Source organism: Xenia sp. Carnegie-2017, unplaced genomic scaffold (genome assembly GCF_021976095.1).
Source record: "Xenia sp. Carnegie-2017 unplaced genomic scaffold, XeniaSp_v1 HiC_scaffold_14, whole genome shotgun sequence".
NCBI classification, from domain to species: Eukaryota; Metazoa; Cnidaria; class Anthozoa; order Malacalcyonacea; family Xeniidae; genus Xenia; species Xenia sp. Carnegie-2017.
In genome coordinates this window covers 11,688,465-11,714,000 of record NW_025813447.1, presented here as the reverse complement: position 1 = coordinate 11,714,000, position 25,536 = coordinate 11,688,465, and the positions used below count along the sequence as shown (strand labels likewise).

The 25,536-nt window shown below is 32.3% G+C and overlaps 4 protein-coding genes and 2 long non-coding RNA genes across 9 annotated transcripts in view; 1 reads left to right on the top strand and 5 right to left on the bottom strand.

Annotated features, from left to right (window-relative positions):
- Positions 1–25,536, top strand: part of LOC124433900 (ubiquitin carboxyl-terminal hydrolase 32-like) — a 70,900-nt gene that overhangs the window by 26,631 nt on the left and 18,733 nt on the right. The window lies entirely within an intron of this gene.
- On the bottom strand, positions 271–2,557 carry LOC124433915. The gene is made up of 2 exons (XR_006944642.1): positions 2,453–2,557; positions 271–1,357 (listed from the first exon to the last, which is right to left on the bottom strand). It is a non-coding gene; the product is annotated as an uncharacterized LOC124433915 (long non-coding RNA).
- Positions 3,403–8,366, bottom strand: LOC124433909 (dynamin-like protein 2). Of its 2 annotated transcripts, XM_046983763.1 has the most exons (9): positions 8,252–8,366; positions 7,426–7,557; positions 6,850–7,041; positions 6,565–6,781; positions 5,775–6,088; positions 5,533–5,682; positions 4,838–5,163; positions 4,110–4,526; positions 3,403–3,906 (listed from the first exon to the last, which is right to left on the bottom strand). In XM_046983763.1, exons 3-9 carry the CDS (start codon positions 7,021–7,023, stop codon positions 3,576–3,578), a joined length of 1,929 nt encoding a protein of 642 aa, XP_046839719.1. In that variant the 5' UTR covers positions 7,024–7,041; positions 7,426–7,557; positions 8,252–8,366; the 3' UTR covers positions 3,403–3,575. The 2 variants fall into 2 exon arrangements, with proteins under 2 accessions (XP_046839719.1, XP_046839720.1); XM_046983764.1 differs by lacking the exon at positions 7,426–7,557.
- Positions 10,570–12,708, bottom strand: LOC124433912. Its single transcript, XM_046983768.1, has 3 exons — positions 12,105–12,708; positions 11,142–11,860; positions 10,570–10,907 (listed from the first exon to the last, which is right to left on the bottom strand). Exons 2-3 carry the CDS (start codon positions 11,606–11,608, stop codon positions 10,610–10,612), a joined length of 765 nt encoding a protein of 254 aa, XP_046839724.1. The 5' UTR covers positions 11,609–11,860; positions 12,105–12,708; the 3' UTR covers positions 10,570–10,609.
- On the bottom strand, positions 13,228–22,193 carry LOC124433901 (probable serine/threonine-protein kinase DDB_G0290621). Of its 3 annotated transcripts, XM_046983747.1 has the most exons (11): positions 21,977–22,193; positions 20,993–21,044; positions 19,576–19,767; positions 19,291–19,507; positions 18,528–18,841; positions 18,286–18,435; positions 17,616–17,941; positions 16,882–17,298; positions 15,934–16,677; positions 15,226–15,490; positions 13,228–14,156 (listed from the first exon to the last, which is right to left on the bottom strand). In XM_046983747.1, the coding sequence occupies exons 3-11, from the start codon at positions 19,747–19,749 to the stop codon at positions 13,788–13,790; spliced, it is 2,976 nt and encodes a 991-aa protein (XP_046839703.1). In that variant the 5' UTR covers positions 19,750–19,767; positions 20,993–21,044; positions 21,977–22,193; the 3' UTR covers positions 13,228–13,787. The 3 variants fall into 3 exon arrangements, with proteins under 3 accessions (XP_046839703.1, XP_046839705.1, XP_046839704.1); XM_046983749.1 differs by lacking the exon at positions 20,993–21,044; XM_046983748.1 differs by lacking the exon at positions 21,977–22,193 and having other exon boundaries at positions 20,993–21,102.
- On the bottom strand, positions 22,873–24,212 carry LOC124433919. Its single transcript, XR_006944645.1, has 3 exons — positions 24,146–24,212; positions 23,377–23,546; positions 22,873–23,002 (listed from the first exon to the last, which is right to left on the bottom strand). It is a non-coding gene; the product is annotated as an uncharacterized LOC124433919 (long non-coding RNA).

The following is a 25,536-nucleotide window of genomic DNA, read 5'->3' as shown; positions in this document are numbered from 1 at the left end:
TTACCGCTTACAAAACCTTCAAGAGAAAGTTTACAGCTGAATGAATGTTGCTGAAAACAAGCAGTAACGGTTGTTACCAGCTCAATTTAATACAAACTATTACCTATTAAAATATTTTATCACAGCGTCAGGATCAACAAATTCTAAGAAACACGAAAAACTAAAACAAAACACTTTTTGCTCTTTTGATTGTTTTGTTTGCCAGAAAGATTTTTTTACCGGATCAAGAGGTTTTCCCTCCACGCCCACTACGAAAAGGAACACTGTTTCTACAAATGACCAAAAATTTTTATATTTTGAATGAATTATTTGACCACTGCAGTCTGCACATAGTTTTTTTACGTGGATTGTCATCTGAAATCTCTGTTCACGTAATTAGATTTCCTTGAAAACGGTACCATATAAAGTCTGTAAACGTTTTGATTTATATGCAGTATCGATCTATTTGACTCATATTACGAAATTATTGCGTTTTAAGGCAATTATATGATAATTCTTAAGCAAAAGGTTTATTAAACATATCATTGGTTCACAAAGTTGATATCATATGTAGTTTAGCAAAATTTACGAAGTAGCTGTGTGCCCGATCCATATATTTATTTTCTGAAATTTAGAAACAGTATGGCCATCTCAAACTCTATCTAATGCGTTTCTATGGCATTTATTAACACATTATAAGCCATAAAAACTTCTACATATTTTTAACACGATAATTAAAATCTAATATTGATAAAGTATTAAAACGCTTATTTATTTCATATGGCTAACACGTATGGCTAACGCATATGGCTAACACGTCATATCGTTTGTAAATGAAAACTTCCTAGGACCTCGTAATTTATTTCATGCGCAAATGGATAGCACGTCATATAGTTTGTAAATGAAAACTTCCTAGGACCTCGTGATTTATTTCATGCGCAAATGGATAACACATCATATAGTTTGTAAATGAAAACTTCCTAGGACCTCGTGATGTTCTTCCAACTTTTTAATTTTCTAACATTTGAAAACACATTTTACTTGTCGGTCTTTGATCATGTTTATGCAACCAGCAAAACGTCATCAAATTTTGCATCATGGGAATGGTAATTTTATTTTGGTCATTTTTTGGTCTGTGACCTTTGATGACCTTTGATTTGAATTCCTCTTTCACAAGTGGCATGAGTTCCTCGAAAGCCACGACACCATACCACATCTCCCAAAGCATGATACCAAAACTGTAAATATCTGCAGCTTTTGTCATATGATGCAAGTTTTCCAGTACTTCTGGTGCATGGTAAATGATACTTTTTTCAGTTTCCTTGATTTCACCAACAATTCCAACATCAGATATCGCTGCTACGTCGTTGTCTTTTATCTAGAAAATGTCAATGTGTTAAAATCCATCTTTATAATGTAGTACATCAACCGTGTAAGCTGCCTGCTCTTTTTGAATGTTGTAAAACGTAGTAATCTAGGCGATTGTGTAATTTACAAAAAGTGTTAAGTTTTTTTTACCTAAATTTTGAAACAAAAATTGTTATATTCCACAGCTACATTTTGATAATTCAAAACACAGTTTCCTTATTTTTTTAAGTATTTTTATTGCAACACTAACTGTGACAGCAACACTTCTTACATTTGCCATTTGTGGAAAAATCACAGAGAGAATATGTCTTGAATAAAGGTCCCGCAACTCTTAATTTATTTATTCAATTGTAATTATATTCAATCATTATACTTTATTCCTTCACTGGATTAAATGATAAAATTTCTGAAAGTTTTCGTAGATCTGTAATTTGTTGTTTAACTTTATTAGTTATCTTAGCATTGATGGTGGGAATACTGTTATTGTTAAAATTTTTAATGCTGTTATTCGTTCGTTCTAAACAAAAAGGTACTTCTCTCATGGATAATTACGTTTGGATTATTTTAGCTGGTTTCAATGTGTTATCATAGGGTCGTTAAAATTAGATAATAATTCTACTAAAATTTATGTATTTATTTATAACAAAACCATTCAAGACCTCAAGGAAAGCAATTTAAAAAAGCCAAGTGATTAATTGAATCATTCGTAAACGCTGCAATATATGCTACAGTCTCAATTATTTAGTTCTTTAAAAAAATTTTTCGCAGTAGAACTCCAAGATTTTTCCCAACTATTATTGCCCAACATGTGTGATCATTGACTTAAATGTTTTAAAAATATTATTATGTAATATTTTTGGTCATCAATATTGAGCCATGGGTCATCATCATATTTTCTTTTTGCTTTTTTGCAAATGACATGTTGGTTATTGTGATTGAATATACTCGTTAACTAAACTCTTCTGGGTTTTCATTCTTTAGATGAGAAGAATTAAGGTACAAAAGTGAAATTGTTAAAAGCAGGCTAATTTGTGTGTGCATTAGCTATCTTTACTCAAAGTGTTGAAATGCATTTCTTGATATGTAAAATGAAAAGCATACGAACCAGAACATTTTCCAATTTAAGATGTCGATGTACGAGACCCCTCTCATGGACGTAGTTTAGCCCGTTTGCAATTTCTTTTGCCCATTTCTTATAATTCAATGTTGCAAAGTTGGTGTGGGATTGAGCTGGGACATTTTTGGATTGTCAAAATGACTCTCCGAAGGCTTTTCTTGCAAAGTGGCATTATGAAAATATACTTCTGTGGGTCATCTTGCTTCATCACTCCAATAAGTTGAAGAACGTTGTCATGTTTCAAATGTCTAAGTATACGTAATTTTGATAGATTAGTAAGGGCAATACTATAATTTTGTGTGCAATTAAGAACAAACTATATCTACCACTGCCATGATTTTAAAACAGTTGATAGTTTAATTTTTGCAATGCTATTGTACATGTTTGCATTGAAATTATTTGAAATTACAATGTTTGCTAGAATTAAAATAGAAAAATGATTCACTCTAAAGTGGTCAGGGAAATGTAAATTGAAACAATTACTCGCAGATGCTCTTGGACAGGTAGTTACGTATGAAAAATTATTGATTTTGGTAGATAACCTACTTGTTAGGGTAAATTTGACAATGAATTCCTAAAATACAACGCAATGTATCTGAAAAACCTTAGGATGGGGAAGCAAATAAAATTCCCCAAGAAAGTTAACCAATTCAATGAAAGTTGAATGAAATTTAAAAGACAAGCATAAAATATAATTACCTTACATCAAGTTGCTCATTCAAATAAAATCTTCCATTCATTTGGTCAAATGGATTTTTGAAAACTTTCAAGGCAATGTTTTCTAGTAATGGTATGGACGATTCAGACCGCTTCACAATTTTTCTTTTTCCGCGATAAACTTGAGCAAACTCTCCTTCTCCAATATGAGACAGAAGTTTAGGTTCCCATGTTAAATCACGTTTGTCTATTGTCGATGGAAACAACTTCAGTCCCAACGGTGTTATCTTATCTCTCAGTTCTTCGCTCCTTTCCTGAATAGGAGCATAATGATGTTCCATCTCCTGATTACTACGTGAATCATCACTCAACTTCTTCACCATTTTCTTATCACCTTCTACTACATGTGGAATGAGATTTGAATAAATCGACACAATCTCTTCAGTTTTATTTATTAGTGCTTGCGCCTCTTCAAGAATTGGTTGGGCTTTTTTTTCCTCCAAAAATTTTTTCGAGCGATGTCGCAAATATTGATAAGGGTTTTCTTCAAATTTACGCAATGCTTTATGGGAATTAACTTCCTTTGCAAATACAACTGTACCCAGTACTGGTGCACCAATAAGAACACCCGCAGCAGCAACGGGTAACCATATGGGCAGCATGGCTCCAACAAAACTTTTGTCGGGAGGGATTGCTGGCTTCGGCGTGTCAAATTTTCAGCTTGCCACTTCAGGCTATTGCCATCGTTTCCCAAACGGTCAAGTTCTTCTTTAAAGACGTGTAAGCTAAAGAGAAGATTCAATTTTTGTTGAGATTAAAGCTTGGGTGAATGAAGTCGTCGCAAACACACAGGGGAAAGCCAATCCCAGTCGTATACGATTTAAGTTTAACTTTGTTAGGTTATGTTTTTTAGGTTATCAATTAAAAATAAAAGTAGGCTTTCATTATTCATAATTACTGTACTTTGATCAATCACGATCAAAACAACCTTTTCAAGTAACGATCAATAGTTTCCCAGTGGATGTTTTCATGAATTTGTTCTTTCATTTCCCATTCATTTATAAGTTGCAAAAACTTTTCAGCAATTGATTTATCGATATTTCCTTTTGTCAATTTCCATTTGTGCTCGAGCATTTGATCCACATCATCGGTGTTCCAGGAATAGAATTTTTCTTCAAATTCACTCGTTTTTATGTATTCTTTCATCATATCAGAAAAAGGTTTTGTTTTAGATTGTAACTCTGTTCTTATTTTTTCGCTTTCATCCTCATTTTGACTTTGGATTTTTTTAATTCGACATTCGAGTGAATCTATTCTTTTGCGATTATTTCCTTGTACTAAATTAGCCTGGACTTTAAAGAAATTTGCCAACTTGAAAATCTGAGACAGAATCGTATCTAATTTCCTGAAACAACACAATCAGATACTGAAAATCAAGTTCAAAGAAAAAAGCTATAAATAAAAACTATGAACTGCATGATTGGCAAAAGCTAATATTACTTTTCAGCCATCATGAATAAGCTGAGCACAAATAATTTTTTCTCGCCACAACTAAATCATTCTTTTATCTCAGTTATTTAATATTTTGGAGGAGAACATGGAAATTTCCACTTATGGAAATCACCTACTGCAGATAAAAATCTATTTGATTTAAGCTGTTCCATGCTGCTTGTAGATAAAAAGCTTGTGATATACCGAATCTTGTGACCAACTTACTGCCAATTGTCGTACAGTCGAATGTCAATCGCACGTAGTATTAGTTGCCTAATACTGTCTAGTAATCTTTGAAACTCTGGAGAAATGCCGCCACATTCTTGCACTTTAATGGCATTTTTTGCAGATATTGTTAGAATGTGCTTCTTTGTATTGGCAACTTCCCAGCATTCAGCTAGCTGTTTTTCAAGATGTTTTCTTACGGAATCTTGCTCTTTCTTTTCTACTTGATCCCATTTATTTGCTACAAAAAGTGTGCATTCTGCGAGAAGGTTAATGCAATAACGGCCAGCATTAGACGTTTCAAGTTTCTCGGCCATTTTTTTCATCTGAAGAGATTAACATCTTATTATTAGCATGTGTTTGAATTGGTTAAATTAAATTCTGTGTTTTTGACATTTTTCATTTATATTTTTCAGAAATGTTTTCAATCTTCATGCCTAAAAACTTGAAAAAAGACAATAACTGTTGGCGCATCTTTAAGTTCAAAATATCAAAGCTGAAAATATCAAGTGTAAATAAAATCAGTATTGAAAACATTTATAACAAATAGTAATTTGCTTAGTTGTAGTTCATAAAATGCATCAGACATTAGCAATTTGGCTACCTCAATTTACATTTATTTGTGAATGAATCTTAAGTCAATCTTGAAAGTAGAGATTTTGTTGCAAAAAAATGCTGCAAAAGTTTTGAAGTACCTTCATTGTAGACTCTCTTTGTACACCACCAGCTCGTGCAACATCAAGAATATAAATATATGCAAAAGCATTTGGAAGATAGTTCATTAAAATTTCGTCCATTTTTTCTGATTCACCAAGACCTGGACTGTCCACAATAACAATTCCTTGCTGCAAAATACAAATGAAAGCTTAAGGAAATTGAAGAAAATTCTAACGTTACACACTGGCCTATCAAAGAGTAAAAATGTGTAGTTGTAAACCTTCAGCAAATCATGTGGCCAAAATATTTCTACTCTTTCAATTTCTCGTGTTTCCCTCGTGTTCTCGGGGTTAACATATGAACCGATTCGCTCAGCATAACTCTGCTCAGATTTTTCATTTCTTTCCAGAGTAACGACTTTGGGAGCACGTCGTCTTTTTTGTACGTTTTCATATTTATAGTGTACAATCATTTCCTTGTCTTTGCCAAATTTAACCTCGCATATTGTTGAAGTCGAATGAAGAGTATGATGCGGCACTGCATCTTCACCAAGAATCAAATTTAGTATAGTGCTTTTTCCAGCACTTGTTTCACCTTCACGAAAGAATCAAAACACATGATGTTACACGTGTAGTTTTACTAAAAACTTCAGGTGGGGCTTCTTTGTAAAAATAAAGTGAAGGAAAGATTTTTTGTAAATATTATGAAATGGAATTTCACCATAGTACATATGTCATTCCATATATAAATTAAAAGTTTAGAATGCGCTGAGTTTGATGAGCTCAATCCAGATTCAAATTAACCCAGGTTAATTTTTTTGGGTGTACACACTTCTAAGTTCTAATCCAGGTTTAACCTGGATTTAACTCAGCTCATCTCAAGAGAAAGGTTAAACTTAATCCAGGTTAAACCTAGGTTAGTACTGTTTACAGGGAAAGAACTAACTTCGGTTAATTTGAACCTGGGCTGAACCCAGGTTAGTTTATGTTGTGTGAATTGGGCTTTGTAGCTGCATGTTCCTGTGCAAAAATTGCTCAATTTTTATCGCATAGTCTGCTGAGGTTTTTTACCTGCAATTAGAAGATAATATTTCTTTTTTTCCAATGATTTTTGAATGTCGTTAATGTACTGTCGAACATCAACTTTGATATTAAGAAGGTCGTTTAATATTGGAAAATCTACATCCCCAAGACGGTGTAAACACTCGTCGATTTTTTTGTTGTAGTCTAACAAATCAGCTCTATTTTGGTTGTCTCTTGACTTTGCTTTCTCCACAACTTCAGCACCCTAATTAATGTAAATGCTTTCTTCATAAACTTAAGCCATCACACAATTCTAATATTCATTGTTTGTACCGAAATTCCATTTGCGTATATTCCACTTCTGGAAGTTTGATCACGAATTCTCTCTTTTAGTATTGACTTCAAACTGCTTAGAGACGCAGTCTCGTCGTCGTATTTAATGTTCAAAATGCGAACTATCTCTAGGATCTCGTGAAGTTGTAGACTGTCAATGCTCTTTCGTGGCATTTTGCAAATTTCTTTTATCTATAATAGTTTTGTTTTAAAAATTAATGGTCAAAATGTAGAATTGGTCATGGTACAATCTTTGCATGTTTTTGTCATTGAACTAAAATACATGGAACGCTATCTGTAATAGAAAATCGTGATAATTTGTTGAAGCCAAATCTTACACCCAGACACGCATGATTATACCCAGACACGCGCATGTAGTTCAATCAATATTCACTCCGCGAGAAAATCTCGAAACACTACACACGCGTGTCTGGGTGTAATTTCGCGTGTCTGGGTTTAAGATTTGGCTTCAATTATTTGCTTCATATAGTGTTCCACCATGTATTTTAGTTTAATGGTTTTTGTAAAAGTTTACTTTGTTTTGTGTAATACTTTTAATATAAAAAATTACATTACGTTTCGTGAACAATAGTAATATTTTAATGGATTTTTTCTTTGTGCTAGGTAATTTTCGTTTGATGATAGGTACAGATATGACTTGCTTTGAACATAGTTTAATGAGATTCCCAGTTTCAATCAAAGTGACTGCTACGAAAAATAACCCATATATACAGAGTTTAATGCATAGAGTTTAATGGATGAGCTATGTGATTGTATGTTTTTTAATTTGTATGCATGAACTAGGAAGTTAGGAATCAATGATATTTACTAGTTGGCTTTCATCTGTGTATCTATGTAAACATGTTGCATGTAAGCACGGAAACTTTCACAGGTTTCCATAATGAATTGAGAAAACTTGTAGCATTCTAAGTATTTGATCATTAATTAATTGATCAAAGTTCTGTCAATATAAGCAAACGTCATTTTCTCTTCAACAATGACTTCATTTTTTAAGCTTGTTGTTTACTGATACATGTTCTTGGCAGCAGCCTTTGGATGTCTCATTAAAAATAAGCGAAATAAATGTAAGCAACATTAAGTTATTTTATTGAGCTTGTCAAAACACCAGTCGTCTTTAAAGATGCTATCAAATCATAAATGTATGTGCTGCGTTAATTTAAAGAAAAAAACTTAACTGAAGCGATGATAAAATCATTATCTTAAATATATAAATTTTACAATGCAATGAAAATTTTGATGGTTACTTAAATTAAGGAAGAAGGATTTGGCAACTAAGATATTACAAGGAAATTTTTTTAATCTAATAAAAGAATGTTTGAAGCCAAATATAAGTTTGCTTATGTTTGCTTATACAATCAATGTTCAACATTTTTCAACTAACCTGCTTCGGAATAAGTTAACACACCAACAACAGCGAGGACCTATTTCAGCAACTAATATAAAAGCAGAGTCAGTTGCTCAACGTTATCATACTTTGATATGAAGGATATATGCACCGTTGAGTTCTTTGAAAACATTCTATGCAACGGATGAAATAAATAATGCACTTATGCGAAGAATTCTTCTACAGTTTTTCACTTAGAGTACGTCAACATTTAACAATAATCTTCAATATTATTTGTTATGCCTGACAAATGTTGATGCCTGAAAATTGAAGATTTAAGTGTGCGTATTGATTTTAAAGACAGCATGAATTGCATAAAAATTCTTAATTTTTCTTTGAGCAAAGTTCATGAGATTTTCTTAGTAGGTTGTGCATTTATTATATACATTCAACTTTATCGAATCATAGAATGATTGGATTCAATTTGTGAACGAATATTCTTTGTTCTTGCTTGTTTGTGAAGATTATTAAATAAAGTTTTGTCATAGAATGTGCGTGAGCTGATAAGATCGCGTTGGCGCATGAAAACTTATCGGAATGACAAACGTTTTGTAAACAAAACAAACTCGAGCTTCTTTTTGTTTTTTCATTCTATAGGCACTTGTCAAACAATCAAATATTTTCAACAAAAACATAGTTATTATATAAATGCGATGTTGCAATCGAAACTAATGTTTGAATCGAAAGATTTTCAAAAATGTTTAGAGGTTTATAGTTTTCATAACTGAAGAGAATAAGATTTTGCCAAAGAAACGAAAGCAACAAATAAAAATATTAAATGAAGAAATTTTTATATATTTCCTGCTTCTTTGTCATAACCAGTTGACTACTTACAAAGATTAGTGTTGTATAATCGCTGCGCCGCTATCAGTGTATCATCATCTGCACAGAAACACTATTACAGTGTCGCTTAGAACATTCTTGTTTCTATTTCCATTTTCTGTGCTACTTTCTTTGATTCGCTTACCTACATTTAGCTGTGTTTTGTCATTGATTGTTGTGCATTAGAAGAAAACAAAATTCTTAAAATAACTTGAAAAGTAAGTTCCACAAGAACCCAATTGTTGACGTAAGGTTAGGGATAGGATTGACAATTTCCAGTTAGAAAGCAAGATTGTATTTGCTATACCATATTAGAATTGAAAACATTTCTTAAGTACTCCATCTTGCTTTTGTGCCACAAATGGCTCTTGAATTCTCTTAAACTTCCTCTTCAACCAGTCATTAATTTTTAGAGGCATTCAATAAAAAAGAGACTGAAATTATCACTGATATGAAAGAAATTCATTCATTATGAAATCTACATAAAAGGAAAACTATAAATTTGCTGACATAAAAGTCTTCTCTTGGAGTCTCTCCAAACATTTTTGAATGCTTGGTCTTTGATGAGGATCATGGTGCCAACATGTCTCAATCATCTTCTTTATATGTGGATAGTTCATGACCTTATCGAGTGTTGGCCGATAACCGTTGATGATCTTTAATTTGAAATCATCTTTTATAATTGGTGCAAGCTCTTCGAAGACTTTAACACCATGCCACATTTCCCAAATTAAAATTGAAAAACTATAGATATCTGCTTCTTTCTTCATGTTATCAAAGCTCTTCAAAACTTCTGGAGCAAGGTAGATTATACTTCTCTCGGTTTCGTAAAATTGGCCTGAAATTCCAATGTCTGATATCCCTGGTTCACCGTTTTCGTTCATCTGTAGAATGTGGTGATAATTGAGATTAAATCATATCTTTGAAACAATAAAAATTCCGTGATTGCTAAATGAACAATATAGTAAATTAAAATAACAAGCCTTTGAGAGAGATGGAAGACGGTACAAACAAATAAAAGCTATGGTCGAGACAATGCAGTAGTGTTCTCATTAATATTATTTTGCTCTAAATGTTGTGTTTAGATCTTTATCCATCATCTCTACTCACTTTACTATATGTTCATCAAAATATTAATTTCTACCATGTTAATATACATGCTATCACAATTCCGAAAGTCGATTTATGAGGAAACTATATAAGCATATTTCTAAAAAAGTTGAAAAATAATGTTAACCAACTGCAATTTTTTCGAATATCAATTTGTTGTAACTGCTTATTAAAAGATTATCCAAAAAGTTGATTTTGAAAATTTCAAAACTAATGCCATTCAAAATACATTGAAATAAAATGATGATGGTTATGTGACCAACTATATTTGCATGTGAGATCCTTAAACAAACTTTGTAATTTAATCTTCGTTCCTCAAACTAAAAATTCTTTAATAAGAGTAATAGTCGAGTAATTAGTAATTGTTAGTGACAAAATGATTGACTAACATATTTAGAAACATATTTTATGATTTTTCGGCATTTAAATACAAACCAAAATATTTTCAAGTTTGAGATGACGGTGTTCAAGACCCATTTCATGTATATACTGCAATCCATTAGCAATCCCTTTAATCCAGCTCACAAATTTCTCGATTGCTGCATTGACATCATTTGAATTTGCTGGAATTACGTCATTGTCATCCATCACCACTTTCCTGAAATTTTTCTTGCACAACGGTAACACAAAAGCATGTATCAAATGTTTTGAACCATCGTCCTTTATAATTTCTTCCTTTATTGCCCCAATAAAAGGAAGAACATTTTCATGCTTTAAACACCTGTTAAAACAAATTTTACATGAATTATTTGAAATGAATTATTGAGGATTATTGTATATATCTGAGTTTTCATGAAAAATTCAAAATGTGCTAAATAACAATGGAAATCACAAAAACGTTATCAAAATTTCAAGATAACATAAATGATAAACAGAAATTTGTTTTTAGAGTAATAAAAATTGCATTTTTATATTCGAGGTTGAAATTCTTAGTCCCACTCGGCTTGACTATTACCTTAAAAGAGCTTCCTCGTCTATGTAAAATCTTGCATTCAGATCATCGAATAAATGTTTGAAAACTTTCACAGCAACTTTTGAAAGATGTGGCTCAGCTGTGCTCGTGTTAATCATGCCACGATAAACGTGAGAGAAATCTCCCTCACCGATTTCAGCTCTGTAGGTATTGTCCCATCTTACATCACGGCGATTTAATGTTGCTGGTAAAAGTTCCCCGCCTAAAGAGATCATCCTTTTTCTCAACTCTCCACCTTCTTTTTGAATTGGAATATATTTTTCTGCCAATTCCTGACTACTTCGTGTCTCATTGCGTAACTTGACCACCATTTTCTCGTCTGCTTCAATTACGCGTGGAATAAGGCTTGAGTAAGAATTCAGTTTTTTTCTGGTTTTCTGTGTGAGTTGTTTTGCTTCTTCCAAAACTTTTGGGCTAATTTTTCGTTCAGGAACTCCTTCAATCGACATTTTGCATACTTCAGTAAGTCTTTCATGTTGTTGCTGATAGAAAGTCTTTTGGTAACTACAATTGGAGCCAGAATTGACGCACTTATCAATGCTCCAGCTGCAGCAAATGGTAACCAGAAGGGAAACGAAAGCCCTAAAAGAACTTTAGCTGAAAAGGACAGATCACTTTGTTTATTGGTGACATCATTCTCCTCCACCTTGTCATCAATACAAGTGCTCATTTTATCAAGCTCCTCCTTTAAAAGACTCAATCTGAAAGATAAAATGCGATAATCTCACGTAAATTTATTTCATGGTTTTCATATAAATACATGGGTATGAAAAAAGGCCAAAATATATCGTCAATTGCTATAGCCTTCATTATACCCTACATACAGCTCTCATGTCAATGATTATCATATCTTAGTTCATATTTCTATTACATTTTTTACCACCAATTTATTCATTGATATACTTTTTTGACTGCTTGAAAACCAATTAAAGTCGATTTACAAACTTTTTGAGGTAATTGTTGACGATCATCCAATGAGTTTTTTCGTATACTTGTTCGTTGATTTCCCAGTCTCTTAATAAACGTGAAAATTTCTCAGAAATGGCGTTTTCAATGTTCCCTCTGGTTGTTTGCCAATTTACACCACGAAGCTCCTCTACTCCAATGGTATCCCAACTCAAGAAACTGTTTTTAAAGTCTTCCGTTTTAATGTATTCTTTCATTTTGTTAGATATATTCTTCGTTGCATCATCCAAATATTTTTCTAGCAATCTTCGTTCCTTCTCCTCTTGATTCTGAATATCTTTAATACGAGATTCAATAATGATATATTTTCGTAGAGAATCTTTAGCTTGATGTTTAAAGTAATCTGCCAGCCTAATGACTTGCCAGATGATCATATCTAAAGTCCTGTGTGATAGAAGTATGTAAATATATTTTTAGCAATTTTAAATAGTCGTACACTATTTTGAAATAGTCATCTACAAATTATGTTACAATGACGTCAGTTGCTAGAATCAAATGGGAAATTTTATATGTATAGCTATCTTGACATGTGCTGCCCTTGCATTATGAGAATTTGTCGCGAATTCTTCGCTAATTTACGTCTAGTATGACGATAATTTAAAGCAAGCAATACAAGCGAGTAGCTCGCAGGAGAATTCACGAAAAGGAAAAAATATGGCGTGAGTAAAATTAGATTTTGTACGACAGATTGCTGTGTTTTAACTCCGATTTCTATATTTTTGCTTTGTTTATTTATAAAAAATATGAAACGCTAAATAACTTACCAGTTGAGGAAAGGGAAAGTCATGCTGTGCTTATTAGTCAGCTGAAGTGAGTAAACTGTAATTAAATTTTACCGCTTACAAAACCTTCAAGAGAAAGTTTACAGCTGAATGAGTGTTACTGAAAACAAACAGTAACGTTTGCTACCAGCTCTATTTAATACAAACTATTACCTATTAAAATATTTTATCACAGCATCAGGATCAACGAATTCTAAGAAACACAAAAAACTAAAACAAAACGCTTTTTGCTCTTTTGATTGATTTGTTTGCTAGAAAGATTTTTTTACCGGATCCAGAGGTTTTCCCTCCACGCCCACTAAGAAAAGAAACACTTTTTCTACAAATGACCAAAAATTTTTATATTTTGAATGAATTATTTGACCACTGCAGTCTGCACATAGTTTTTTTACGTGGATTGTCATCTGAAATCTCTGTTCACGTAATTAGATTTCCTTGAAAACGGTACCATATAAAGTCTGTAAACGTTTTGATTTATATGCAGTATCGATCTATTTGACTCATATTACGAAATTATTGCGTTTTAAGGGAATTATATGATAATTTTTAAGCAATAGGCTTATTAAACATATCATTGGTTCACAAAGTTGATATCATATGTAGTTTAGCAAAATTTACGAAGTAGCTATGCCTAATCCATATATTTATTTTCTGAAATTTAGAAACAGTATGGCCAGCTCAAAGTCTATCTAATGCGTTTCTATGGCATTTATTAACACATTATCAGCCATAAAAAATTCTAAATATTTTTAACACGACAATTAAAATCTAATATTAATAAAGTATTAAAACGCTTATTTATTTCATGCGCATATGGCTAACACATCATATAGTTTGTAAATGAAAACGTCCTAGGACCTCGTGATGTTCTTCCAACTTTTTAATTTTCTAACATTTGAAAACATGTTTTACTTGTTGGTCTTTGATCATGTTCATGCAACCAGCAAAACTTCATCAAATGTTGCATCGTGGGAAGGGTAATTATATTTTCGTCATTTTTTGGTCTGTGACCGTTGATGACCTTAAATTTGAATTCCTCTTTCACAATTGGCATGAGTTCCTCGAAAGCCACGACACCATACCACATCTCCCAAAGCATGATACCAAAACTGTAAATATCTGCAGCTTTCGTCATATGATGCAAGTTTTCCAGTACTTCTGGTGCATGGTAAATGATACTTTTTTGAGTTTCCTTAAATTCACCAACAATTCCCACATCAGATATCGCTGCTACATCGTTGTCTTTTATCTAGAAAATGTCAATGTGTTAAAATCCATCTTTATAATGTATTACATGAACCGTGTAAGCTGCCTGCTCTTTTTGAATGTTGTAAAACGTAGTAATCTAGGCGATTGTGTAATTTACCAAAAGTGTTAAGTTTTTTTTTACCTATATTTTGAAACAAAAATTGCTATAATCCACAGCTACATTTTGATAATTCAAAACACAGTTTCCTTATTTTTTTAAGTATTTTTATTACAACACTAACTGTGACAGCAACACTTCTTACATTTGCCATTTGTGGAAAAATCACAGAGAGAATATGTCTTGAATAAAGGTCCAGCAACTCTGAATTTATTTATTCAATTGTAATTATATTCAATCATTATACTTTATTCCTTCACTGTATCAAATGATAAAATTTCTGAAAGTTTTCGTAGATCTGTGATTTGTTGTTTAACTTTATTAGTTATCTTAGCATTGATTGTGGGAATACTGTTATTGTTAAAATTTTTAATGTTGTTATTCGTTCGCTTTAAACAAAAGTGTATTTCTCTCACAATTACGCTTTGTTTATTTAGCGGGTTTCAATGTGTTATCATAGGGTCGTTAAAATTAGATTATAATTCTACTAAAATTTATGTATTCATTTATAACAAAACCATTCAAGACCTCAAGGAAAGCAATTTAAAAAAGCCAAATGATTAATTGAATCATTCGTGAACGCTGCAATATATGCTACAGTCTCAATTATTTAGTTCTTTAAAAAAAAATTTTCGCAATAGAACTCCAAGATTTTTCCCAACTATTATTGCCCAACATGTGTAATCATTGACTTAAATGTTTCAAAAATAATATTATGTAATATTTTTGGTCACCAATATTGAGCCATGGGTCATCATTATCATATTTTCTTTTTGCTTTTTTGCAAATGACATGTTGGTTATTGTGATTGAATATACTCATTAACCAAACTCTTCTGGGTTTTCATTCTTTAGATGAGAAGAATTAAGGTACAAAAGTGAAAGTGTTAAAAGTGGGCTACTCAAAGTGTTGAAATGCATTTCTTGATATGTAAAATGAAAAGTATACGAACCAGAACATTTTCCAATTTAAGATGTCGATGTACGAGACCCCTTTCATGGACGTAGTTTAGCCCGTTTGCAATTTCTTTTGCCCATTTCTTATAATTCTTTGTTGCCAATTTTGTGTCGTGGGATTGAGCTGGGACATTTTTTGGATCGTCAAAAATGACTCTCCTAAGGCTTTTCTTGCAAAGTGGCATTATGAAAATATACTTCAGTGGGTCATCTTGCTTTATCACTCCAATAAGTTGAAGAACGTTGTCATGTTTCAAATGTCTAAGCATACGTAATTTTGATAGATTAGTAACGAGAATATTATAGTTTCGTGTGCAATTACGAACAAACTATATCTACCAATGCCATGATTTGTAAACTGAAAACAGTTGATAATTTAATTTTTGCAATGCAATTGTACATGTTTGCATTAAAATTACAATGTTTGCTAGAATTAAAATAGAAAATGATTCACTCTAAAGTGGTCTGGGAAATGTAAATTGAAACATTTACACGCAGATGCTCTTGGACAGTTAGTTTGTTAGGTATGAAAAATTATTGATTTTAGTAGGTTAACCTACTTGTTGGGGTAAATTTGACAATGAATTCCAAAATGTATCTGAAAAACCTTAAGATGAGGGGGCGCAAATAAAAATCTCCAAGAAAGTTAACCAAATCAATGAAAGTTTAATAAAATTTAAAAGACAAGCTTAAAATATAATTACCTTACATCAAGTTGCTCATTCAAATAAAATCTTCCATTCATTTGGTCAAATGGATTTTTGAAAACTTTCAAGGCAATGTTTTCTAGTAATGGTATAGACGATTCAGACCGCTTCACAATCTTTCTTTTACCGCGATAAATTTGAGCAAACTCTCCTTCTCCAATATGAGACCGAAGTTTAGGTTCCCATGTTAAATCACGTTTGTCTATTGTCGATGGAAACAACTTCAGTCCCAACGGTGTTATCTTATCTCTCAGTTCTTCGCTCATTTCCTGAATAGGAGCATAATGATGTTCCATCTCCAGATTACTACGTGAATCATCACTCAACTTCTTCACCATTTTCTTATCACCTTCTACTACTTGTGGAATGAGACTTGAATAAATCGATACAATCTCTTCAGTTTTATTTATTAGTGCTTGCGCCTCTTCAAGAATTGGTTGGGCTTTTTTTTCCTCCAAAAATTTTTTCGAGCGATGTCGCAAATATTGATAAGGGTTTTCTTCAAATTTACGCAATGCTTTATGGGAATTAACTTCCTTTGCAAATACAACTGTACCCAGTACTGGTGCACCAATAAGAACACCCGCAGCAGCAACGGGTAACCATATGGGCAGCATGGCTCCAACAAGAACTTTTGTCGGGAGGGATTGCTGGCTTCGGCGTGTCAAATTTTCAAATTGCCACTTCAGGCTGTTGCCATCGTTTCCCAATCTGTCAAGTTCGTCTTTTAAGATGTGTAATCTAAAGAGAAGATTCAATTTTTGTTGAGATTAAAGCTTGGGTGAATGAAGTCGTCGCAAACACACAGGGGAAAGCCAATCCCAGTCGTATACGATTTAAGTCTAACTTTGTTAGGTTATACTTGTTAGGTTATCAATTAAAAAAGAAAAGTACGATTTTATTATTCATGATTACTATACTTTTGATCATCACGATCAAAACAACCTTTTCAAGTAATGATCAATTGTTTCCCAGTGGATGTTTTCATGAATTTTTTCTTTCATTTCCCATTCTTTTATAAGTTGCAAAAACTTTTCAGCAATTGATTTATCGATATTTCCTTTTGTCAATTTCCATTTGTGCTCGAGCATATGATCCACATCATCGGTGTTCCAGGAATAGAATTTTTCTTCAAATTCACTCGTTTTTATGTATTCTTTTATCTTATCAGAAAAAGGTTTTGTTTTAGATTGTAACTCCGTTTTTATTTTTTCGCTTTCATCCTCATTTTGACTTTGGATATTTTTAATTCGACATTTGAGTGAGTCTATTCTTTTGCGATTATTTCCTTGTGCAAAATTAGCCTGGACTTTAAAGAAATTTGCCAACTTGAAAATTTGAGACAGAATCGTATCTAATTTCCTGAAACAACATAATCAGATACTGAAAATCAAGTTCAAAGAAAAATAGCTATAAATAAAAAAACTATGAACTGCATGATTGGCAAAAATGTTAATATTACTTTTCAGCCATCATGAATATAGCTGAGCACAAATCATTTTTTCTCGCCACAACTAAATCATTCTTTTATCTTAGATTTTTAATGTTTTGGAGGAGAACATGGACGTTTCCACTTATGGAAATCACCTACTGCAGATAAAGATCTATTTGATTTAAGCTGTTCCATGCTGCCTGTAGATAAAAAGCTTGCGATATACTGAATCTTGTGACCAACTTACTGCCAATTGTCGTACAGTCGAATGTCAATTCCACGTAATATTAGTTGCCTAATGCTGTCTAGTAATCTTTGAAACTCTGGAGAAATGCCGCCACATTCTTGCACTTTAATGGCATTTTTTGCAGATATTGTTAGAATGTGCTTCTTTGCATTTGCAACTTCCCAGCATTCAGCCAGCTGTTTTTCAAGATGTTTTCTTACGGAATCTTGCTCTTTCTTTTCTACTTGATCCCATTTATTTGCTACAAAAAGTGTGCACTCTGCGAGAAGGTTAATACAATGACGGCCAGCATTAGAAGTTTCAAGTTTCTCGGCCATTTTTTTCATCTGAAGAGATAAACATCTTATTATTACGGCGTGTTTGAATTGGTTAAATTAAAGTCTGTGTTTTTTCAATTTACATGTTTCAGAAATGTTTTTAATCTTCATGCTTTAAAACTTGAAAAAAGACAATAACTGTTGGCGCATCTTTAAGTTCAAAATATCAAAGCCGAAAGTATCAAGTATAAATAAAATCATTATTGAAAACATTTATAACAAATAGTAATTTGCTTAGTTGTAGTTCATAAAATGCATTAGACATTAGCAATTTGGCTACCTCAATTTATATTTATTTGTGAATGAATCTTAAGTCAATCTTGGAAAGTAGAGATTTTATTGTAAAAAAGTACCTTCATTGTAGATTCTCTTTGCACACCACCAGCTCGTGCAACATCAAGAATATAAATATATGCAAAAGCATTAGGAAGATAGTTCATTAAAATTTCGTCCATTTTTTCTGATTCACCAAGACCTGGACTGTCCACAATAACAATTCCTTGCTGCAAAATACAAATGAAAGCTTAACGAAATTGAAGATAGTTCTAACGTTACGCACTGGCCTATCAAAGAGTAAAAATGTGTAGTTGTAAACCTTCAGTAAATCATGTGGCCAAAATATTTCTACTCTTTCAGTTTCTCCTGTTTCCCTCGTGTCCTCGGGGTTAACATATAAACCAATTAGCTCCGCATAACTCAGCTCAGATTCTTCATTTCTTTCCAGATTAACGACTTGGGGAGCATGTCGTCTGTCTTGTACGTTTTCATATTTATAGTGTACAATCATTTCCTTGTCTTTGCCAAATTTAACCTCGCATATTGTTGAAGTCGTATGAAGAGTATGATGCGGCACTACCTCTTCACCAAGAATCAAATTTAGTATAGTGCTTTTTCCAGCACTTGTTTCACCTTCATGAAAGAATCAAAACACATGATGTCGCACGTGTAGTTTTACTAAAACTTCAGGTGGGATTTCTTTAAAAATAAAGTAAAGGAAATATTTTTACAAATATTAGCAAATAAAATTTCACCATAGTACATATGTCATTCGATATATGAATGAAACGTTCAGAATGCGCTGAGTTTGATGAGCTCAACCCAGATTCAAATTAACCAGGTTAATTTTTTTGGGTGTAAACACTTCTAATCCAGGTTTAACTCATCTCAAGAGAAAGGTTAAACTAAACCCAGGTTAAACTTAGGTTAGTACTTTTTACAGGGGAAAGAACTAACTTCGGTTAATTTGAACCTAGGCTGAACCCATGTTAGTTTATGTCGTGTGAATTGGGCTTTGTAGCTGCATGTACCTGTGCAAAAATTACTCGATTTTCATCGCAAAGTTTGCTGAGGTTTCTTACCTGCAATTAGAAGATAATATTTCTTTTTTTCTAATGATTTTTGAATGTCGTTAATATACTGTCGAACATCAACTTTGATATTAAGAAGGTCTTTTAATATTGGAAAATCTACATCCCCAAGACGGTTTAAACACTCGTCGATTTTTTCGTTGTAGTCTAACAAAGCATCTCTATTTAGGTTGTCTCTTGACTTTGCTTTCTCCACAACTTCAGCACCCTAATTAATGTAAATGATTTCTTCATAAACTTAAGCCATCACACAAACCTAATATTCATTAATTATACCGAAATTCCATTTGCGTATATTCCACTTCTGGAAGTTTGATCACGAATTCTCTCTTTTAGTATTGACTTCAAACTGCTTAGAGACGCTGTCTCTTCGACGTAGTCAATTTTCAAAATGTCAACTATCTCTAGGAGCTCTTTAAGGTGTAGACTGTCAACGCTCTTTCGTGGCATTTTGCAAATTTCTTTTATCTATAATTGTTTTGTTTTAAAAATTAATGGTCAAAATGTAGAATTGGTCATGGTAAAATCTTTGCATGTTTTTGTCATTGAACTAAAATACATGGAACGCTACCTGTAATAGAAAAAGCGTGATAATTTTTTGATGCCAAACCTTACACCCAGACACGCAAGATTATACCCAGACACGCGTATGTAGTTCAATCAATATTCAATCCGCGAGAAAATCTCGAAACACTACACACGCGTGTCTGGGTGTAATTTCGCGTGTCTGGGTTTATGATTTGGCTTCAATTGTATGCTTCATGTAGCGTTCCACCTTGTATTTTAGTTTAATGGTTTTTGTAAAAGTTTACTTTGTTTTGTGTAATATTTTTAATATAAAAAATTATATCAACATGTCGTGAGCAATAGTAATATTTTAATGTGCTAGGTAATTTTCGTTTGATGAAAGGTACAGATATGACTTGCTTTGAACATTGTTTCATGAGATTCCCAGTTTCAATCAAAGTGACTGCTACAAAAAATAACCCATATATATAGGGTTTAATGCACAGAGTTTAATGGATGAGCTATGTGATTGTATGTTTTTTAATTTGCATGCAGCCAATCTCAGCATGCATGCATGAACTAGGAAGTTAGGAATCAATGATATTTACTAGTTGTCTTTCATCTGTGTATCTATGTAAACATGTTGCATGTAAGCACGGAAACTTTCACAGGTTTCCATAATGAATTGAGGAAACTTGTAGCATTCTAAATATGAAATCATTAATTAATTGATCAAAGTCATGTCAATATAAGCAAACGTCATTTTCTCTTCAACAATGACTTCATTTTTTAAGCTTGTTGTTTACTGATACATGTTCTTGGCAGCAGCCTTTGGATGTCTCATTAAAAATAAGCGAAATAAATGTAAGCAATATTAAGTTATTTTATTGAGCTTGTCAAAACACCAGTCGTCTTTAAAGATGCTGTCAAATCATAAATCTATATGTGCTGCGTTAATTTAAAGAAAAAAATTTAACTGAAGCGATGATAAAATCATTATCTTAAATATATTATAATTTTACAATGCAATGGAAATTTTGATGGTTACTTAAATTAAGGAAGAAGGATTTGGCAACTAAGATATTACAAGGAAATTGTTTTAATCTAATAAAAGAATGTTTGAAGGCCAAATATAAGTTTGCTTATGTTTGCTTATACAATCAATGTTCGACATTTTTCAACTAACCTGCTTCGGCAAATGTTAACACACCAACAACAGCGAGGACCTATTTCACCAACTAATATAAAAGCAGAGTCAGTTGCTCAACGTTATCATACTTTGATATGAAGGATATATGCACCGTTGAGTTCTTTGAAAACATTCTATGCAGCGGAATAAATAAATAATGCACTTATGCGAAGAATTCTTCTACAGTAATTCACTTAAAGTACGTCAACATTTAACAATAATCTTCAATATTAGTTGTTATGCCTGACAAATGTTGATGCCTAAAAATTGAAGATTTAAGTGTGCGTATTGATTTTAAAGACAGCATGAAATTGCATAAAATTTCTTTTCTGCAATTCTTAATTTTTCTTTGAGCAAAATTCATGAGATTTTCTTAGTAGGTTGTGCATTTATTATATACATTCAACTTTATCTAATCATAGAATGATTGGATTCAATTTGTGAACGAATATTCTTTGTTCTTGCTTGTTTGTGGAGATTATTAAATAAAGTTTTGTCATAGAATGTGCGTGAGTTGATAAGATCGCGTTGGCGCATGAAAACTTATTGGAATGACAAACGTTTTGTAAACAAAACAAACTCGAGCTTCTTTTTGTTTTTTCATTCTATAGGCACTTGTCAAACAATCAAATATTTTCAACAAAAACATAGTTATTATATAAATGCGATGTTGCAATCGACACTAGTGTTTGAATCGAAAGATTTTTAAAAATGTTTAGATGTTTACAGTTTTCAAAACTGAAGAGAATAAGATTTTGCCAAAGAAACGAAATCAAAAAATAAAAATATTTCATGAAGATATTTGTATATATTTCCTGCTTCTTTGTCATAACCAGTTGACTACTTACAAAGATTAGTGTTGTATAATCGCTGCGACGCTATCAGTGTATCATCATTTGCACAGAAACACTATTACAGTGCCGCTTAGAAGATTCTTGTTTCTATTTCCATTTTCTGTGCTACTTTCTTTGATTCACTTACCTACATTTAGCTGTGTTTTGTCATTAATTCTTGTGCATTAGAAGCAAGTTCTTAAAATATCTTGAAAAGTAAGTTCCACAAGAATCCAATTGTTGACGTAAGGTTAGGGATAAGATTGACAATTTCCAGTTAGAAAGCAAGATTATATTTGCTATACCATATTAGAATTGAAAACATTTCTCCATTTCGCTTTTGTGCACCAAATGGCTCTGACCAACTGAGCTATGAAGTCACACATAGCTCAGTTGGTCAGAGCACTGCACCGGCACCACAGAGGTCATGGGTTCGAATCCCGTTGAGTCACCTAAATTTTTCAGGTTCATGAGACAATTGCTTAAATTGTCCAGCAAAGTGCGAAGATCATATCTTCATTTAATTACTAATTTCTCGACTATTACTCTTATTAAAGAATTTTTAGTTTGAGGAACGAAGATTAAATTACAAAGTTTGTTTAAGGATCTCACATGCGAGTTTCCTGTCAGGGAATATTGAAAAGAAATTCACCTTGAGAAAGTCATGAGGCCAAAAAATCTCCACTTTTTCGTACTTTCCCATTTTCCTTTCATTTTCTTGCAGACAAACATATGACTCCATTTGTTTAGCGTAACTTTTACCGAAACTCTCGTGTTGTAACTGGATTGTTGTAGGCGTTTGTCGACTATCAACGCAACTCTTGAGCTTTTCGTGTAAACAACCGTTCTTACTTAACCTCACAGATTTAACCTCACAGATAGTTGAAGTCGAACAAAGAGTGTGATGTAGAACTGCGTCTTCACCGAGAATTAAATTTCGCATGGTACTCTTTCCTGAACTAGTTTCACCTTAATGAAAATTAATAGCGATGCATGCAGCTACAATATTTAGACAATTCAATTTTAGATAGCGTTAAACTTCAGTAAAGTCTTATGAAAGATTATAATAATAAACTCTATATTCGAGTCTATTTACATACGTATGGATATATTTTAATGGAGCTTCACTCTTTGAAATATCTTTCAACTTTGCTTCTCTTACTGCAAAAACTGCCTAAAAATATAGAAGTATTCTGTTTTCTTGTTTTTTTCTTTCAAAATTTTCAACTATGAGAGTAGACTGTAGAGTTTTTGGCTAAACAGATTCCAAACTCCCATCCATTGTTTATATTTATATTTTCTCTTTTCTACATACATGTTCTACTTGAGGGTTTAGAGAATGAAATGCACCCTTTATTGTCACTCAAAATTTTTTTCATGTAAACCAATTAAATAAGTTTAGTAAATGCATGTAACTTAACCAATATATGTGCATGAAAAACCTCGTTTTAAATGCAGCCACTACTCTCATTGTAAACATCAAATGGAAACTTATCGTCAAAGCACGCTCATATATAACCGATGGTACGTTTTGTCATGCATCCTTACCGGATGTACTCCATTGTCAAAGCCCTGCTCTTCTATTTTCTTTTTAAGAATTCCCTTGAATACTGGTAGGGTGTTATTTTCATCGTATTCAATTTTCAGAATATTGAATATTTTAATGATTTCATTGAGGTTTAAATTGTCTATATTTCTTTTTGCCATCTTCTGACAGTCTAAATTGTCATAAGGATGAAATTATTGGTATGGAACAAAAAACAACAATTAAATTATCGTTAACTCTATTTAAACCAAGCGAAAGGTTGGTAAAAAAAACTATATATGGCATTATTCGACATGAAACGAATCTTTCTTTTGCTGTTTTGCAAAAGTTGGCCTTCACTTCCTTGTTTTGGTCTGTAAAAAGTAAATCCTCTGAAATTGTGTTGTTTGAAACTCATGATACAACTCGCTTGAGTGTTCGTCCTTTTTACTTTCCTTCTAATGCTTGGACCGCTGGGTATTTAGTTATTTGTCCTTTCTTAAAAGCTACAGTGAGAATTGTCTTCGTTTACACCTTAAGTATGAGGACGTAATTTTAGCTTATTATTCTTCTTTGAGAAATTGAATAATTTGATTCTGTCTTTATGTAAAATAATATTGTTTTCGAAGCTGAACTGTAAAGTTCATTAACAACGATTTCTTTTTATCAATGCTGACATATTCTTTCACAATAATTTCTATTTAAACAGACATTCACATATTCCACACTTGGCGAATCGTACAACTAAATGCAGGTATAAGACTGTATTTACCAAAATGCATTACAAATTACCTGACACATATTATTATAGTTTATTTATAGCTGTCTTCTGTCCAATTTAGCCATTATATATATAATAGTGTTGTGATGGTAGGCATGTCGTTTTTGAAGTAAATTACTTGTTGGTAAAAACGTATAATTTCATAAAGCCTAAAATCTTGTTGTTATTTGCAGTTGATATCAGCTTCTTCGGAGTCGGAGTTATATATTTAGATAATTATGATTCGCTCACTTGGTTTTCAATGGAGAAGTGTCAAAATTCCACTCATACCAAAACTTGTTGCTGGTGGGGGAGTGAGGATCTCCTGGTGTGCATTGTGTGTTTCATAAAAATTCATATAAAGGTTGCTATCAACACGAAAACGTTTAATTTGATAAGAATCTTCAATATGAAAAATTGTTGAAATGAAAAACTAGCCTTACATCAAAATCCATTTAGAATGCTAATTGATTTAGTATATGATTTTTATTCTAGTAACTGCTGTTGAAGGCTTCAAATAGGGCCTCTTCAAGATAAGAACAAGACAAAGACAACAATTTAGCTATCATTATGATAAACATGACCTTTAACAATCATAGCTTACGCTTCACTTACTTAATTCTTTATCTGACAAGCTCTAGCTTTACCATAATTTATCAGTAAAAAGTGTTTTGACAATCAACAGGTTTTTTTGCTTATACTTTGCTTATAATGCCGCACTAATGAAATACCATAAACGTTTTTGTCTGCAGCTTTAACAATTGATTGTGTTGCATATATTATAGCTATATATTCGTGATGCGTTGAATAAATAAATAACTTCGCCATCACTCAAATGCATTGCCTTGTGTGGGTTGGTAAGTTCGTGATTCGTTTACCTCATGACAAGTAAGTTATAAAGCTGAGCAGTTTACATTAATGGTTTACTAATATACCTTTTGATTCATAAATGTTTTAAATCATTAAAACATATTTAAAATTTTTTAATGTCTTTTTTTTTCATGAAGAAGACATGGCAATTCAATGTTTGTTTTTTGTATCAGATGCAATGTGCAAAGGTTTAAGTCGAATTATCTACTCATAAATAGCAAAGCACCATCTTTCCATATAATATATCCTGCTCATAGGGATTGCGAGCATAATTCGAATTAGATGATGCACCGGTAAAGTTCCGCTTATAAACAAACGAATGGACAAAATTATACGCGTAACTTAGACTGTTTATGAAATATCTTTTGAAATATCTTGTCCATCGATTAAGTCACAGAAACCGGTAATTGAATCACTGTTAAAACCTGGCTTGTAACGCTAAAAAAACAACTCCTATTTTCATTTATTCAACGTCATTTATTATATTGAACGTCATATTTTTATTTGTTTAACAATTCTAACAACTTAATTTACAAATATAGAAATTGTTGAT